The sequence below is a fragment of the Morone saxatilis genome, unplaced genomic scaffold (assembly GCF_004916995.1).
Source record: "Morone saxatilis isolate NCDOM2014 unplaced genomic scaffold, NCSU_SB_2.0 Contig3, whole genome shotgun sequence".
Taxonomy (NCBI): Eukaryota; Metazoa; Chordata; class Actinopteri; family Moronidae; genus Morone; species Morone saxatilis.
In genome coordinates this window covers 17749604-17766923 of record NW_023339873.1, presented here as the reverse complement: position 1 = coordinate 17766923, position 17320 = coordinate 17749604, and the positions used below count along the sequence as shown (strand labels likewise).

Below are 17320 nucleotides of genomic sequence, written 5' to 3'. Positions count from 1 at the left end.
CACACACACACACACACGCCTGGACTGGTGCAGAAACACCTGCAGGTCATGCCTGTGCTCTGGATGGTTATTTTATAGTAAAATATAGAACATTTCACAACCGATTTTTCAACCATTTTTGGGAGATTTTTCTAGCTTACTTTTGGATTTAATACTGATGCAAGGCAGATGTATAGAGAGTGTGTCTGTTAGTGTGTGATGCTGGCTAACCAGTGCCTGGTGCGAGCTGAACTTCATATTTAAAGTGGCTTCATTCAGTAGTAAACCCTGATCCACTGTAGGCTACTACTATCGTGGATGTGGGCCAAATACTAAAACATGATGGATCGCCTGATAAAGCAGCAGAATCATATTTATGTTGCACTGAATGCGTCTTTAGATGGATGGTCTGTCTACCAGAGCATTCCTGTGTGTGTGTTGTGTGTTGTGTGGTGTGTGTGTGTGTAGCACTGAGAAAAAGGCAGATCTTTCTGATATTAAGACAGAGATGCAGACTGTTAGTTTCAGGCTCTTATCACCTGCTGTGTGTTTTTTTGAGTACAGATATGTATTCAGGAAAACTTGTAAAAACTGTTCTCGACTCTGTAACTTGACTTCATCTGCAATCTATATGTCATGCCCAATTTGTGTTATGGCCGTCAATTGATGCAAGGCTCTGTGATGCTGCCAATGTGTCACCCTTTAGCCTTATATGTTCCATAAATCCATTATGTCACAATAAGTTGACCAAATCTATCAAAAAACAGTTATCAATAGCAACATAATTTGAGTAAGAGTACTAATTATTTAAATGTCTGTCGGACTCTTTGGGCTACAACAGAAATCCTCTATTTTTCAAAATGGTTAACATTCTAAACTCAGTTTATATGATTGAAAACATTAAACGACCATATAAAACGAGACAATTACCCAAAGGTAACTTATGTTGCATATGTAAAAATAATTATATATGTATACATTTTTTAATCAGTCCTGTCCCTAGCAATTTAATGCTTCATCAGTGAGAAGTGATTGCACGTGAGGAAAAGTCTTTTCTGTTGACACATTATAGGTTCTGTGCTGTTTTTAAATTTTTCTTATTAGGAAATTAATTGAATTTAAAATTGAAAGCTAGGTAGCACGCTGTTTTCCATAAATGTTATTGTTACTTACTTTATGTATTTAGCTCAAGAAACCTAAAGTATTAGTCCTCACATCAATGAGCCATTAAATTGCCTCTTAAGCGAATATGTTTAAAGTGGGAAGGCGATCAACTCTTGTGTAGAATGCATTGTTCACAAATTCTCAGAGGCAGCTGTCTCATGTCTGTCAAGAGGCTCAAACATGAATACTCATTGGATAAATTTAAGAGAGACCTTGTTTTTCAAGGTTTTGCCTTCTTCATTGTTCAATTGTGTTTAAATTTTCATGATTTACTTCACTATGCTTCCATTTACTGTCCAGTATTCTCCTACAGTGCCAGTTGAGTTTAATAAGCCCGCGTCCAACTTATGATTGTTTGATACCTGTGTGTAATGTGTCATTATTTATTTTTATTGTCATGAGTCAGCTCCCTCAAATACTCTGATGCTACTTTCAGTGCATACTATTTCTGTGAATACAGCTGGGAAATACCTCCTAGCAATAGGAACAAGTAGAATATAGTCTCCATTATGACTTACCAGGCATTATTAATTCAGGGGGTACAATATGTTAACACACAGCAGGGAATCCAGCGTTCATAGCCTGAAGTATTAAATATTAAATCGCACTAATGCAATCAATTGTGCCTAAGATGAGGAAAAAATATCTGCTGGAGCTTGTTTATGGTTAATTTTGACATTCATACATACAGATGTTTTGACGATTTCTTTATTTTCTTTTGGAAAAAGAAAATGGATGGGTGGCTCAGACACACCCAAACTTTCATCCAGGAGACTGCTGTTTGTGTCTGGTGTATTTTAACTTACATAGGTAAGTTAACTTAGATAATGAACTTATATCATGTATGAAATGTGGACTTGGGTTCACACGGGACACTAACGTACTTTTCTAAACCTAACCACGTAGTTTTGATGCCTAAACCTAACCAACATGCAACCATTTCACAATTGTATGCCTGACACTGGCACTCTCCAATGGTCAACAGTCGTTGGAAATCGACCTATTCAGTCGTTTAGATATGAGGACATATCGAATAATTCAAGCATGTGAAGAACTCTTTGGAGTTGAAGATGTGAAGAACTCTTTAGAGTTGAAGATGTGAAGAACTCTTTGGAGTTGAAGATGTGAATGTCAGTATGTTTGTCAGATTATTCCAACTGAACACAGCAGAACACTGTCAGCCAGTAAAGTAAAAAAGGATTATGGTTAATAAAAACATATTTAAGTAAGTCTAAGTCCTGTAACAGTAATCTGAAAATATTAAAACTGCAGTCATTATAGTAAAAAGACAATGTTCTGAACACAACCAATTATTACGCCACAAATACAAACACACGTTTTTTAATTCTTTGAATTAACCTTCAACACTATAGAGTCATCTCATTTGTAGCCATCTAATTACCAGGTTAGCTGAGATAGGGCCCAGGCTGTAGCACCACCTCGTAACATGGTTATTTAGATGGCTACTGAGTGACATGTCAATTGACAGTCAACTTGTATTATTTCATCAACAATCCAGTTTCTTCCTCCTTACACTGTTACAATGGTCAAATTACATTTACAAAAACACTTATTTTACATATTTATGCCAGTTTATGTTTATTTGTGTAAATATCCAATCCTAAATGACAATTCAACAATTGCCAGCTCCACTAATAATGTATACAGAAACATCCTAAACATCAACACAACCTTATGGACTAATCAAGATGTTTAGTTAAATATATGGTCAGAGAGCAATCTGCTCCCACAAATATTATAGCTTTAAGTTTGTGAATGTGCACATGAGATGATTATACACTAATTCTATCTTTCCATCCCTACAAATAATTTTCTTTATATTAAACAAAGAACAAATAAGATACCAGACAGGACAAGAGACTACTCTGCACATAACAAGAAGCACAAACTAATATTACAACCAAGATAATACAAATAATAATTTTAATATGAATAATACAAAAATAAACACATCTGTAAATAAAGGAAGGAAGGGTGGCTATAATAGAGAGTATACAGGTACTGAAATTTAAAAGAAAATATGTTGAAGCTTAATATTCCACAACAGAACTACAAGTCTTCATGTTTTTATTTATTTCCTGCTTCCTATTTTCTCTTCCTCATCTCTGCCTGTCAGACATTTTACATTTTCTGCACTATTGAATGAAGTTAAAGTGATGAAACAATAAATTATTTAAATCCAATAGTGAACAGCACCAACATGTATTTAGGTATACACCCTACAGTCCATCCAGACTTTCCTGCCACAGCTGTTATGAACTGCACTGAACCAGAAAATATTAAAGCAAATATTATAGAAAAACATATTTCACCGAAGCAGTCAAGAAAACATTCCTTGCACCAAAGAATATATAGAACATTTTTAACAAGGCCAGTTGTTATTTTTCCAAAGAAAAAGCTGAAGAAAAAACGGCCTTGAGAAAAAACACTTTACTTTAATATGAAGTTTATCACACTGAATGCAGAGCAGATTTATTTGAACAATATTGCTGTACAGTGACACAGAATTGTCAGATATCAGTCACAAGTATTTACAACAAACTCACCAGCAGATTCTTTGCTATTTCTTTCTCCATCTGTGCAGCATTAAACTGAGAACTCTTGTTCTTCTTTTAAGGCTTCCACATGCCATGATCATGCATTGTATTCAGGAATTGAGAAAGTATGCCACATGTCAGCTTAGACTCTTCATGAAATGGCCAGCGGTGCCTTTTATAATTTTACCCTATTCCCACCCTTTCACCCCTCAAGTGCGGCCAACCAAAGATAAAGGCTAAAAATGCAATGAAGCCTGAGGGCTTTGGTGCTCGGGACCCTTAAGTAGGGACATTTATAAATATTACAAAGCAGAACACCTGTCAGAAGATATTTGAATCACTAGCAGACTGAAATCCTTTCCGGGTCAACATGGGAACCAGATATAATTAAATTGCTTCCTATTTCACCAGTTGTCCTTTGGAATATAGTATATGTAAGTATTATACCAGCAAGCAGCGTGGCTGACTCTGGCACGGGACACTGGCTCTGTAGCAGAAACCATCAATCCAAAAGTTTTAGGAACCATGTATAATCCCTTTATGTTCGGAGGGCTCATGTGGTCACTGAGAGTTTAGAATCCTAATTCTACCGGACTCATTACATTTTCCAGTTAATTCTGCACATGCTAATCCTAAACAGCTTAAATGTAGAGGCGGCCTGTATGTTTTATATACAGAATGACATTTTTATTAGTTTACAAGAGAAACTTAAAGCATATATGAAATTACTAGTATCTCTACCACTAGAGTTGCCTTTGCTGTCTGCTGTAGGGTTAAGGTTGGCAGACTTTTTTGCCCATTCTGGTGAGGGTTAGGATTTTTTCCACCAGTGGTCAAATTGTTTGATGACCATAACAAATGTGTAAAGTTATGCAGTTTCATACAAGTTTGATTACCACCAAACGGTACAGTAGAAATTCCCCCGATCAGTAAAATCATTAAGTATAAAAGACCCAGCTCTGTTCAGTACTGTCTCATGCATTGTTTGGAAGACAGAAGCGTGTACTTCCTAATGAATGGGCCAGCTGTACATTGCTCTTTATTGGAGGTGAGGAATTTAAGCAGAAGTTCCATTTTCTCAACCAAGCAGTAAGCCCTCAACTTCTATTATATCTATCTAGTATTTTTTTTTACCAAAACACGTTGTGTGTATTCTCAAGGTCTGACAGGCATGTTCAATGCATCCCTCATAAAACATTTGCAAAGTCGAAAGTTTTTCAATATTTTAAACTGTGCATTATTTACATTTGTTTACTTGCTAGCAGTTTTCTTAGCAGCTGTCTTCCCTGCCCCTTGGTGCATTGCTACGCTTCTTGCACGATACCATAACTCACTTATAAAAAACACTGCACCATAATTCCACTAATGGTTAAAAACTCACAGGGTACCTTTTAATATAGCTTGTCTAGGTTTCCCCCGCCCCAAGTGTGGAATGGTCCCATTGCTGCCCCTTGTGACAGATGACACCCTCTACAATCTGTCACCAACTATAGTTGCAGTGGGTCCATCCATCCACAGAAGGCAGTAAAGATAGCATTGGCAGGAAGTGTACGTAATCTAAAGAGGATAATGCTGGATAGGTGGAATCTAGTGCGTCTCTAAATTCCTGGACTTGTGTACATAAGTTTACTCTCTTACTGGGACCTGAGTAAAAGATGTCAAGCCTGACAGAAAATATCACAGATGACAGGGATGCCAGGAAAGTTAATATAATTTACATTCCAGTGTAAGCCATAGCATCATAATTAGCTGCTTTATCAGATTATTAGCTTATGTGTCCATTTATTTGGTCTGTAACCTGGACAATTCATATCATTGTGAGATTTAATTATTTTAAAATGTTTCAAAGGGCTAGATGGATGAGGACAACATGTGTGGTTTGGCCAATCTATGTTAACATCCCCATCTCTGAGTAGCACATAAAGCCACTAAGCTTTTCAAAGGTAAACATTTGGACCGTAAGCCATTACGCTGGATGAGACATTTGAGACATCCCAAATGGGACTAAGGAAGAGCCAGTGTAATGGCCATAGATGTAGACATCCTAAATGTACTGTAATGACTTAAAAAGAGAGGGTAATAATGGGAATACATGTGTTGGCCTCACGTTGGCCAGTCTTCAGCATGTATGTGGAACAAATCACTTCCCAGTTCATAACTATTACTGCTCAAACTCAGCAGTATCAATATTTAATTAACAAATGTGCCTGCGCTCTCTAGACATTCACATGTGCATGATTGGAATGAGTGAAAACAATGTTGACTTAAAACACTCCACCTGTGACCACCAGCACACTGCCATTATAACAAGGAGAATCACTGAACAAAATATTTAATTCATGTGTTGACTTAGCAGCCACAGTTAGAAAATCAGAGCGCATGTATTTCCCTTATGCAGGGCTTTGTGGGTACTGCACTATTCTAGCACTGCATGCTGTAATTTCCCTAAGCAAATTCCCTTTTTTTTAGAGCCCTACATTTTGATTTTATGTGTGAGCCATTTCACAATGCTTTGTTGATAAGTCCATTTGCAGTTAATGTTTGAAGAAATTACAACAAAGTCACAGAAGGCCTTCAGCATATATTTTATGTTCAGGATATACATGTACAGTATATTTTTCTTAGAATTCACTTTGAAGTAATGAAAGTACGCAGCCTACTGTGCTGATGCTGATTGTTACATTTCAATATAGTCTCTGTTTAAAGAGAAAAAAAAAACATTATTATAACACTGGTGTTACAATTGACCTATCTTGCAATGTTAATGAAAGGGGGAAAAAAATGTGTGTGGCTACCCCATGATTTTGATCTGCTCCAAAACTGAATAGGTTCTTTCTTGCCTGGTACTACATGTGTGAGTGTCATGAAAAATTACGTCAGCAGTTTTTCTGGAATCCTGCTTACGGACAAACGGCACTGAAAACACAACCTCCTTGGCGGAGGTAATGAGCAGAGATGGTAACGTTATACATATTTTTTAAACCGTGTGGATGCTACCCAAGTTTAAGATAACATTAGCTCATTATCTAAGTCTTATAGCTTACATGGAGCGGGACAATGGATAAGATACATGGTAATCAATGCATAGGTCTTAATGAATGCTGAACAATTATATTTCAGTTTGAATGTGCTTGTGCAAAGTTGGAGTTGGAGGGCGGTGAGTGCTTGACTGTCTGATGCTAGCCAAGTTTCCATAAAATAATGCAGTCTAGTTTATTATCATTAATTATAAAGTTAATGAAGATTTGTTGGTGAAAGATTTTATATATAGTAGTGCCATGTTGAGATTAGATTGTAAACTTGGCAATGGATCCTTGAGAAGCTGAACTTTAATAATTGTCTCCTCTGTGCACCTTGTGCTACATGATAGATGGAACCACTACAGTAGGATGATAAAGGTTTCAGCACTCACCAAGATAAGAATCATGTATGAAGGATCACCTCTTGAGAAAAAGGAAGAAATCCAGTCATAAACAGGTTGGACTGGTTGTTGTGTTTAGGTAATGTTCGTCTATTTGCATCACTTGCTGTCGCAGAAGCAAAAACAAGCTGCAAGGTAGATAAGGAATGGACATGTTATCTTTTACTGCAACATTATTGAGTCCCAATGCAGAACTCCTCTGCTGCAACAGAAAACAGTAGCTTCAAAGGGGAATGATAATATGCAGAGGTGTTTGATGCTGCAGTCACACAGTTAGTTCTTAGCCAGCAAATGGGGCTGAATCCAGCCTGGATGTGACATCAGTGTCAACTGTGAAGTTGCAAGTGACATTAAGGACAGTTTGAAATCCAGTCTAAGCAACCACACTGACGCGCCTCTCAAACAATGTGATCCGATGTCAAATTACTGCCATACTTAATAATATTTGTTGTATTATTTATATTTATTTATAATATTCTAAATCTTATTTAATTTATATGTGCCATAATCTGACTCAGATGTATTTGAATGTTTTGTGCATTGTGACTACAGGTAACCTTCATAATTGTCCCACACCAATAATAAAAGTAGTTTAAGGACTCAGTAAGAAGTGTAAAGTCACTTAAAGAGTAAGTCAGGTCTGAATGGGCAGTTTCCCCCCTGTGAGTCTGAAATCTAACAGTATGAAACACGGTAATGTAGCATTTTTTCAGTCTTTAATGATGCAAATGTGGGACACCATATTTTGGGAAACCAATGAAAGTGATGAAGGATTTCAATTTTCTTGTGATTCTATGTTCTCCAGCCAATTAGGCCAGCCTCCTGTGGCTTCTGAGGAGCACTCAGCAGAGTCCATCTTAGGATAACCTTCAAATTGACTAGATGTGCGTATTACATAAACATTGCTGATGGGAAAGAAGTAGGGGGTATAACTGACAAAATTGTCCAGCCTGCATTTTCCCTCTCATTTTGCCTTTTTATCTTTTTTTTGGAGATGATGCAACCCAACATGGCATTGATGGGGTCTCTTACCTCACAGCAAGTGGTCAAATTGTGTCATATTTCACTTTTGAGGTCTTCCAGTAGCTTGGTTGGTAAATACACATCCCTTACAATTTTGTAGTATCCTCTGGTAAGAGCAATTAATATGTTGCAGACAACTTATAAACAGATAATACTGTAAGTCTAAGTTCTTTTAGTCCTTTTTTTCTTTTGGCCTCATCATTAACTTACTTAAGTCTTTTTCCGATTAACAAAACTTTTTATTTAAAGTGGCTTTAATCAATATTTTCATAATGACAATGGATCTAATGACTATGTGTAATGTGGAAATTGTTGGAGTGACAAACCAACAGGGAATTATCACCCATCGCTGCAGTTACCCTCATATCTATGGAGCTTTAAACCCATTCACATTGGACAAAAGACCCACTAACATTTGGCTTTTGTCTTCAGTGGGAGACTGCAGTAGTCACGTGTATTTATCGGCTCCAGCTCTGATTGGCAGTGATGGAAACTATGCAGTTGCAAGAACGGTACTTTCCACTCGTATCTCAAAATGTTTGATTTGAAAGAGAACTCTAATAACGTTTGTAATTGTCTATTAACTCCCCCTGCACTTTCATTCCTTTCTATCAGTGGGATGTCTCTGGTTTTGTATGACTCACTCTGTGTTGAGTGAGTCATCGGGGTGCTTTAGCTGTGTGCCCTACCATGCCTCTCGGCGCACGGAGAGCTGTTTGGAGGCGGAAGTGCCCCAAAGCGCTGCCCGCTTCCTTTTCGGTACCCATGTTAACCGATTGGGCACTGTGGTGATATAAATGATATATTAAACAATATGATTCGGGTAAATAAGGAAATATGCATCCCATGCTTGCCAAACCTTTGGATTTTTCTGTCCCTCCCCCTACTGTTCTTTTTTGATTCCTCCAGTTTTTTTCTACACATCAGGGAATATCTAAATCTGCCCATCCACTATATTTATTAGAAACACTGTCACTGTTGTATTCCCAATGGTGCCCCCTCGCTCAGGGCCTGCACTTCCTTCTCCCAGCAGTCCAAAGCTCCTTAGCTAGCGGTGTAAATATACCAACATTTTAGTTTAGCGGTTAACTTACTTTAGCAGCTAGTAAAGCTTTCTGCCAATCAGGAAACTCTGTAAATCATAGAGTTGAGGCTGAGCTGCTGGAGGACATCAGAGAGAAAATGAGAAAACATTCATAAAATGATCCAGTTTCACTCAAGCCAAAAATTACATAGTGCAAGAACAGGCATATGCGAATGACAGAGGCACCATTCGACCTATTACAAGTCAGCATCAAAAAGTTTTAAAAACTGGAATTTTAAGGTAAAAAAGTTACATAATGGGACTTTAACATTTTTGTAGAAGAAGTGACGACACTGTTATTCAGGAACACATAATTTATGATCATAAAGATCAGCTCTGTGTATAATGAAAAAATAGCAGATGGGGCGCCCTGGTAGCTCACCTGGTAGAGACCATGTACCGAGTCCTTGCTGCAGCAGCCATGGGTTTGAGTCCAACCTGTAGCACTTTGCTGCATGTCGTCTCCTCTCTACCCCTTTCCTGTCTATCTTCAGCTGTCAATAAAGGCAAAAAAAATAAGCAGAGGATCACAATTGCTTGTTGACCGACACTGAGAAATGGTTCTGGTTCGCTCATTTTGAATAAACATCAGCCAATCGGGAAACACCCGATGACCAAAGATGAAACGCTCAGTAACTCAGTAAGTCATGGTCTATCACGTTTGTAGGGCTGCCATCTTGCTGCTGTCCAACAAAATAAAACAGTGACATCACTGGCCTCCATGCGGCTTTCTATTGTTTACTAACCCTTTTTTCCAGCGCATGTCACATTATATAAAAAAAAATGCCAATTGGAAAGAAGTCACTCACCTATTTTTACCCATGTTTAACAAAACCCACATATGTGCTAATTTTGGTGTAAAAATTAGCACATATTAGCGTGTCAGTCTCTCCTCACTCCGGAGTCAAAGGAGACCAAAAACGGCTGAAAGGAGAGTCAAAGACAAATCTGCCAAATGACCAGGACCAGTTATGCACAGGCCTAGAACTGAGACTTAAATTGGCCCGTACTGGTGAACCTTTTAGACCGGACCCAACTGGACCTGTTTGATACGGTGGTATTTCAGACCGAATCCTGAGACCAAGTTTTTTACGTCACTGACACTGTATGAAGCAGTTAAAAATAATTACATTTATTTAAATATAGCTGACAGTTGTCATTTTGTTGACGAGGTACAATAAAAACATATTTGTTCATTATAATAACTGCTTGGACACTGCCAGTGTGAGCAGTGAATGTGCGTCACAGAATGTCTTGCTTTTTATTTTGACACCCATGTTAACGCTTCACTAAAGACTGGAGATTGGCAAGTGGACACCAGCAAAAATAGACTGTGAAAAGGATCTGTTTATAGTCAAATCAATATTATACGAGCAACATATACAGCAACTGAACACCTCTGGGTTCCATTTCAAATTAAAAGTTCTCTAGCGTTTCTGGATCTCTGTTGTGTACACACTGTATATTATGTGTTGTTTTAACTCTGGACACCACAGCCGTGAGAGCCGCAGTAGTTTAGCGACGCAGCTGTCACACAATGCTCACATCTCCAAGACGCAAGGCATTTTAATGCTCTGAGGTCACTTTCACACAGCAAACATTTGATAGAGCTGAGTTCACACCAACTCCACCTGTATTATTTATTTCAAACAAAAGAAGTATTTATGGACAACAATAGGCCATCTCAACCGCTAAGAGCAATTTAACACCAGCAGAATGTCTCTGGCTGACATCCAGCGGCTGATGTATGCAGGGTGTGGTCAGTACCCCTTGACATCACTGGCGGGTGCGGTTACAGGTGTGATGGAGCATGCGTGTGACAGATTTGTATTTTGAAACGAGGAGAGCTCGGTGAAACAGGGTTGAGTTACTCCTTAAATTCTGTGCTGCATTCTCACAGTCGATGCTGGTAGTTGCATCAATGCGTATACAGCAGCTTGCTTTTTGTGAATTTGTGACCAATTTCAAAAGATGCAGCTGTGAGTCTTACATCCAAGATTCCCACTTCAACTGTCTCCTTACCTTTTATCTCCTTTTACTCACACTCTAAATTATGAAAAGACAGGTGCAGTGCAACACTTGTGAGGGTTTTTTTTGACACCTGTTTTATTATTTCCCCACACATGCCCTTACTTCTGTCAGACTTGGCTAAGGAGATTTCCTTAAAAAAAACATTTCATGTTGCTAATTCCCACAGAAAAATCCCTTCCAATTAGTGAAATGTAAGTCACTGCTCACCATGTCACAACAGTCTTACATGTGGTGACAGGAAGAACTTAGCGGCTGGCCTGCCACTGTTTTTTTTTTTATCCCCGTCACAGCTGAATTCACGACATCGCTAAGGGGTTGAGGTCTGTGAGCAGAAAAGACTTTCAGTGAAAGGACCGTACGGTCCCATGCCATATTCACTGCACACTGCACTCTATAATTGAAATCACCACATCCCTGCTGTGTTTCCAAGTGAGGAGGAAATAAAAGGAATATATAACACAAAATAGAAAATCAAAATACATTCCTTGGTATTCCAATTGAGTGGACGACATAACACAAAATTAAGTCATGTGGCAAGAAAGGCCTTCAGTGGGATATTGCTCCGCAGAGAGTAGAAAGCTTACACATCAGTGCTTTCAAAAGACCTGTGAAAAGAATGGCGAGACACATGCTTGTTTGTGTTGCGCCAGCAAAATGAATGTTAAAGATTTATGGCTTCCAAAATGGATTTCCTCTGTCATGTGTCTTAACATCATCAGGAAGCTGCACAGGATGCTGCTTTTACCAACAGCTCATACAGGACAAAAAAAAAAAATCTGATTTGCTCTTGTTATCAGATATTCCAAGCCTAACGTGTCAGACCGGCACTTGAACAAGTAGCTCTCCACATGAACAGTATATGGGTAAAGTAATATTGTGGCTATAAAAAAACAAATATTATGAGCTGAAAATACCCTTTAAATGACAAGCACAAGCTGTCAGTGTTAGGATTCATGATGCAATAATGTTTCATACGTACAGCTACTTGCTCTAACACTGAGAGCTGGATGAAACAGTGAATGTTTATTAGTTCCCACTGGTTGCGTTCTACAAATGGGTCATCTGCATTTAAACGTCAAATAACACTTGTTGGTGGGTTACGAATCCACCAGTAAGAGGTTACTATTAAAAATTTCAAACATTAATACCCAGAAATCCTTTAACTTGCCTTCCAGCTTCATGTGTGCCAAACTGTCTTATTTATTATGCTTCATTACTGTTCACACAAGAGGCAAGAGGACAGCACTTTACTGGCCAATATGTTTAAGCATGCAAGGGATTTGACTGAGGTTTCCAGCAGCACTCAGTGAGATAACAAATTGACTTGGCCCAATAGCGCAAAACAATAAAACACAGCCAGCTAGTGGGAGTGTATGTGTTGTCGCCTGTTTTTGTCATTTAGATGAGACACATTTGAAAGTGATGGATGTCAAGGATCTGGGGGTCAGACAGGAGTGGGCTTTTTTTGGTTTCTCTCTGCATAATGTCTGCACTAAGGCCCGGTCACACTAGCAATACAGCTTAATTCATCCACCTGTTGAGGTACGGACTATTCAAAGGGCTAGTTGGTTAGTACTGTAGCTGGCGAGCTAACTGCTAAGATGCTAGCCAGCCAGGAACATGTTTACACTGCAGTTACAATAGCTCTCTGAGCTTCTTTCTCTTTTCACTCTACTGTGCCGTCTAGTCCTCCATGGCATTTTGTTATTTTACATTTTTTCATTCAATAATGAGTCATTGAAGAGGGGGGAAAGCCATCCGTGACAAAAAAGAGCCGAACGTCAGCTAGCCATCTTGACTAACTGCCACTTAATAAGCTTGATTGTTCAAGGTGAAATAAGTTCAGGAGACTTATTTGGACTGTCAACTCTCGTCTAATGACAAAACACGCCTGTTTTGAGGAGAATTTATACTCTGACAGAAGAGGTCATATAAAGCTGAATCAGGCAACACTGTTTGTAAGCTACAATAGCGTCTTCCATTTGGGACTGTAGTGCTGTCAATCCATCAACTGCGCAAATTCTAAAGAAAAAAAGATTTCTTTCTCGGAAAAAATGTTGCCACTTCAAATACAGGTGTGACCAGACCTTTATATGTCAGCCCTGAGTGGTTACAGCTGGATTACCCCATAAAATTCAACTTCCCGACAGACCTCTCTTACAGTGGACATGTTGACATGTCAAACACAGGTAATAACATTAATAATGGGTCAGTTCTGCTCTGGGGTGCCAGTTCGCGGCTCTGTGTGAGTGCTGCCTCACTGGCTTTGCTTACTGACAGATCTAAATAGAATGGTTACTAATATTGGTCACTTCTGTGCCTTTCCTGGTATGATGGTTAAAGTGTCGATAAATACGTTTACAGGGAGAAAAAAAACCGATTCTGTATTCTTGAAGAAGAAAGTAAATAAGGGCTAAGACTGACATGTATGATGAATATTTCAGAATTATTTATTAATCCACCATTAATAGCAGGATGCATTTACTGGCACAAGTGGGGGGGGGGAATAAGGTATCATTTATCTAAATACAATACAGCCTTACTTAAACAAGTAACATGTAATATGTGCTTCTGTGGTCTTAATGTTTTTGATGGTGTTGGAGAGAAATGTACCACAGTACTATTTGTGCAGTATATTACCTGAAAGTAGAAATGTTGATGTATCAATTCTCTTTCAACAGTCCAAAAGCTACATGTGCAGCAGCCAGGGGAATGTACTGTGCTTCACCATAGATTTTGGATCAGGCTTCACCTGCTCAGAAGGCCCTTCAAAGGTGAAGTATAACTGAGTTCATAATTGTTGCCAACGTCTTGGTTCTGCTGTTCTTCTGTTAATAGCTCATGGGACTGCAGTTTGACATCTGTATTTTATGTATTGATACACTACATACTTGTCCTTATTTAGTTAGCAGTCCATTGTATTTGAAGACTCATTTTAAATGACTCTAAAATAACCACAAACAAAACAAAATAGCTTCTCAAATGTCACTAATGTTGCACAATGGACTTCCCAGACTAAGGTGGTGAATAATGTATCTTAGATTATGGTATGCTATTGTTATTAAAAGTAGGCTACATTTTCAGATTATTTTGGCAACATGGCTACGTTTTTAGTGGATACATTTTAAATTCACTATCACAGCAAGAATGGTACAGCACCGATTTTCAAAGTGTTAATGTTCTTTTGGTATAAGTTATAAATTTCCTCAAAGTACTATTGCCCAAAAATTTCAGGTCTTGATCATGCAGGCCTCTCTGTAGTCAGGCATGCTAATTAAATGTTGTGCTCATTATTGAAATCCCTGTGCTGCTGAATTTGTAATCCCTTTCCTTGTAGACCGTACTGTGGCGATATAAGTTCTCGCAACTTAAAGGCTCCTCAGATGATGGGAAAACCAGGGTAAAACTCCTTTTCAAGAATGCTGAAAGCAAACAAATAGAAATGAAGGTAATGAAATAGTTTTTTTATTTTACTTTTTACATCACAATGAATTATTATGGGTTATTTTTCCACAGTTATTACTGGTGTAGCTGTGTTTCCATCCATGTGTATCAAAAATCTTACCAAAATTTTGAGTTAATTGGCTAATGAAAATAAATGCTTGTTTCCATACACTACCTTTATGCGATTATTAGGAGTTGGATTTCTCAAGTCAGAAATCAGAAGAAGATACAAGATGACATAATTAAAGAGACAGTCAAACCTCAACCTCAACCACAACCTGAAAACATGATGGAAATATGCCATTTCTGTTTGTTTCAGTATTATTAGAGGAGGGTTGCATCAAATCTGCGTGGCGCGATCATGGCTTTATTATCAAGCCATGGAAGGGATGAGGAAACAGCTCAGTCATGCGAGTTAAAGGTCCGGTGTGTAGGATTTATAGCATCTAGTGGTGTAGTTGCAGCTCCCTCGTTTCATCCTTCAGAGTGAAGGAGAAACTATGGTGGCCACACAATTTGTGAAAATCATGAACACCCCTATCTAGGGCTAGTGTTCAATGCTTGTTCAACATGGCAGACTCCATGGCATGTAGATAGAAACGGCCCATTCTAAGGTAACAAAACAACGATTGCTATACTCTGGTGATTATACACTAATGAAAACATAATACAAATCAAAACATATAATATTCCATTTCTGCCAGTAGACCCTCCTAAATGTTACACACTGGACCTTTTAAATTTTCACTCTGCCAGAACTTATTCAGAAAGAGTTTCTATCTCCTATTAAGGGCATAAACTCTTTTCAAAAAAGGCTAAAACCACCTCAAGCGAAAGTAATTTGTCTTCACGGATTGCATTTTTTCAAATTTTGCCATTACATTATGTAATGCAATTCTTCAAAATGTGCATAATATACTTTAATGGAAACATGGCTACAGATACCAGTGAAACTGTAACTGAATGTCTGGTGACAAATGTTACATTTCTTATTCAACTAAGAACGTGATATACTGATTGATGCGTCTCTCTCTCCTTGCCTTGTGTGTTTCAGGAACTAGAGTTTGCTAATCTAACAGCCGTCCTTCACTGTATACATTCTTTTATCGCTGCCAAAGTGGCCTCCATGGACCCTCTCTTTATGTGCAGTCAAAGCTTCCCTGGAAATTACATGAACAGTTAAGAAGACACGCCCTCATAGTATGTGCACAACCTGTGGCAAATCCGTATTTTATGCACAGAGCCAATTAAGTATATCTTGTTCTTGCTATTTTTGTATGAACTACTGAAAAATAAATATTTGTAAAAGACTGTAGAGGTAGATAATGTATGAATTAACTGTTGAAGGAAGATAATTTCAGTTACACAAGTACAGAAAAACACAATCCAAAGGGATTCACAGTTCTTCCATTTCATTGATATTTTTTCTGTCACTACATAATGGACACTGATTCTGAACGGAGGTTATTTGTCTACTGTCACATTGAAAGGCGACACCCGGGCTACCATATGGTGTGTAACTGCCAAACATTTGACAACATGACACGGATCGCCAAATATAGCAACTGCCACTGCGTTTAGCAGAAAATCTCAGCAGATACTGTATCTATGAAGAGATATGATGCTGTACCTACATCTAGTGAGTAAGTTCATTTTAAATGACAACATGAATTTGATGCTGGCTTACTGTCATGGGGGAATTCACATTTGCCGCAGAACTTTGATAGTGATTTTCTTTCTTTCAAATCCACAGTTGAACAGTAGTGAAAAGGTAACCTTTCTCTGTTCCCAGTTCTTCTGGTTTACTTTGTGTTTTTGTCATATCTGTGAAATGGGAGGTGGATGACACAAACACCTTACAATATAATAGTCTAATAAGCCTCCAAATAACCACTGAACTGAATCAACACATCTCAGATATGGTCCAACGAAAATTAAACATAAGCCCCACAATAGCAGCATTTACTGCATGGTTACTTTATTGGCTTTGATTAAATTGTATGATGTTTGTGTTATTGCGTCTATCCTTTGTATCTGATAAACACAAAAGGCCAATGAGGACACTGCACTGAAATGTGACATATCCGCTTAAGTAAGACTTATTTTTTATCAACTCCTGTTCTATTACAGTCAGAAATGCTGTATGTCTTCAGTTGCTTCATGTAACGGTTTCCGTGTGAAAATGCATATTTGCTGTGTTTTCAATAAACTGCTCATAAAGCACAATTGCCTGTCACGAAAGACATGTCAGAGCTCCCTGTGGGTTTGTATGTCTACTTTAAAAGTGGAACTGCTTATCTCCTGCTTAGCTTTATCTCTGTAGCGTTTTTGACTTAAATATAAGTTGGCAACCTTTTACAAAGGACTTTTGTTCACTTGAGGTTGTCATATTTTTCTGGATGAGCTTGTCTCAGTCATGTGTTATTTGGTATAAAATTAGCTGACCGCAGTGTAACACTTCAGACCTTTTCCACAGCGGCCATTTTGACATGAGATAGTAGGGTAAACAGGTGTTACCAATGACACTAAAGGTTCCATTTCATTTAGTGTAGCAGAGCCTTTTGTAGGAGATACACTACTTAATAATAAAGGTAATTATCACTGCAGAATTAATAA

At 38.2% G+C, this 17320-nt stretch overlaps 1 protein-coding gene across 1 annotated transcript in view; it reads left to right on the top strand.

Annotated features, from left to right (window-relative positions):
- sntg2 (syntrophin, gamma 2) overlaps positions 1-16948 on the top strand; it is a gene marked incomplete in the record, with an annotated part of 68976 nt that extends 52028 nt beyond the window's left edge. The window contains 3 exon segments of the mRNA XM_035673379.1: positions 13942-14034; positions 14598-14708; positions 15759-16948. Coding sequence (XP_035529272.1) covers positions 13942-14034; positions 14598-14708; positions 15759-15887 — 333 coding nt within the window.
- Between the last annotated feature and the right edge of the window lie 372 nt (positions 16949-17320).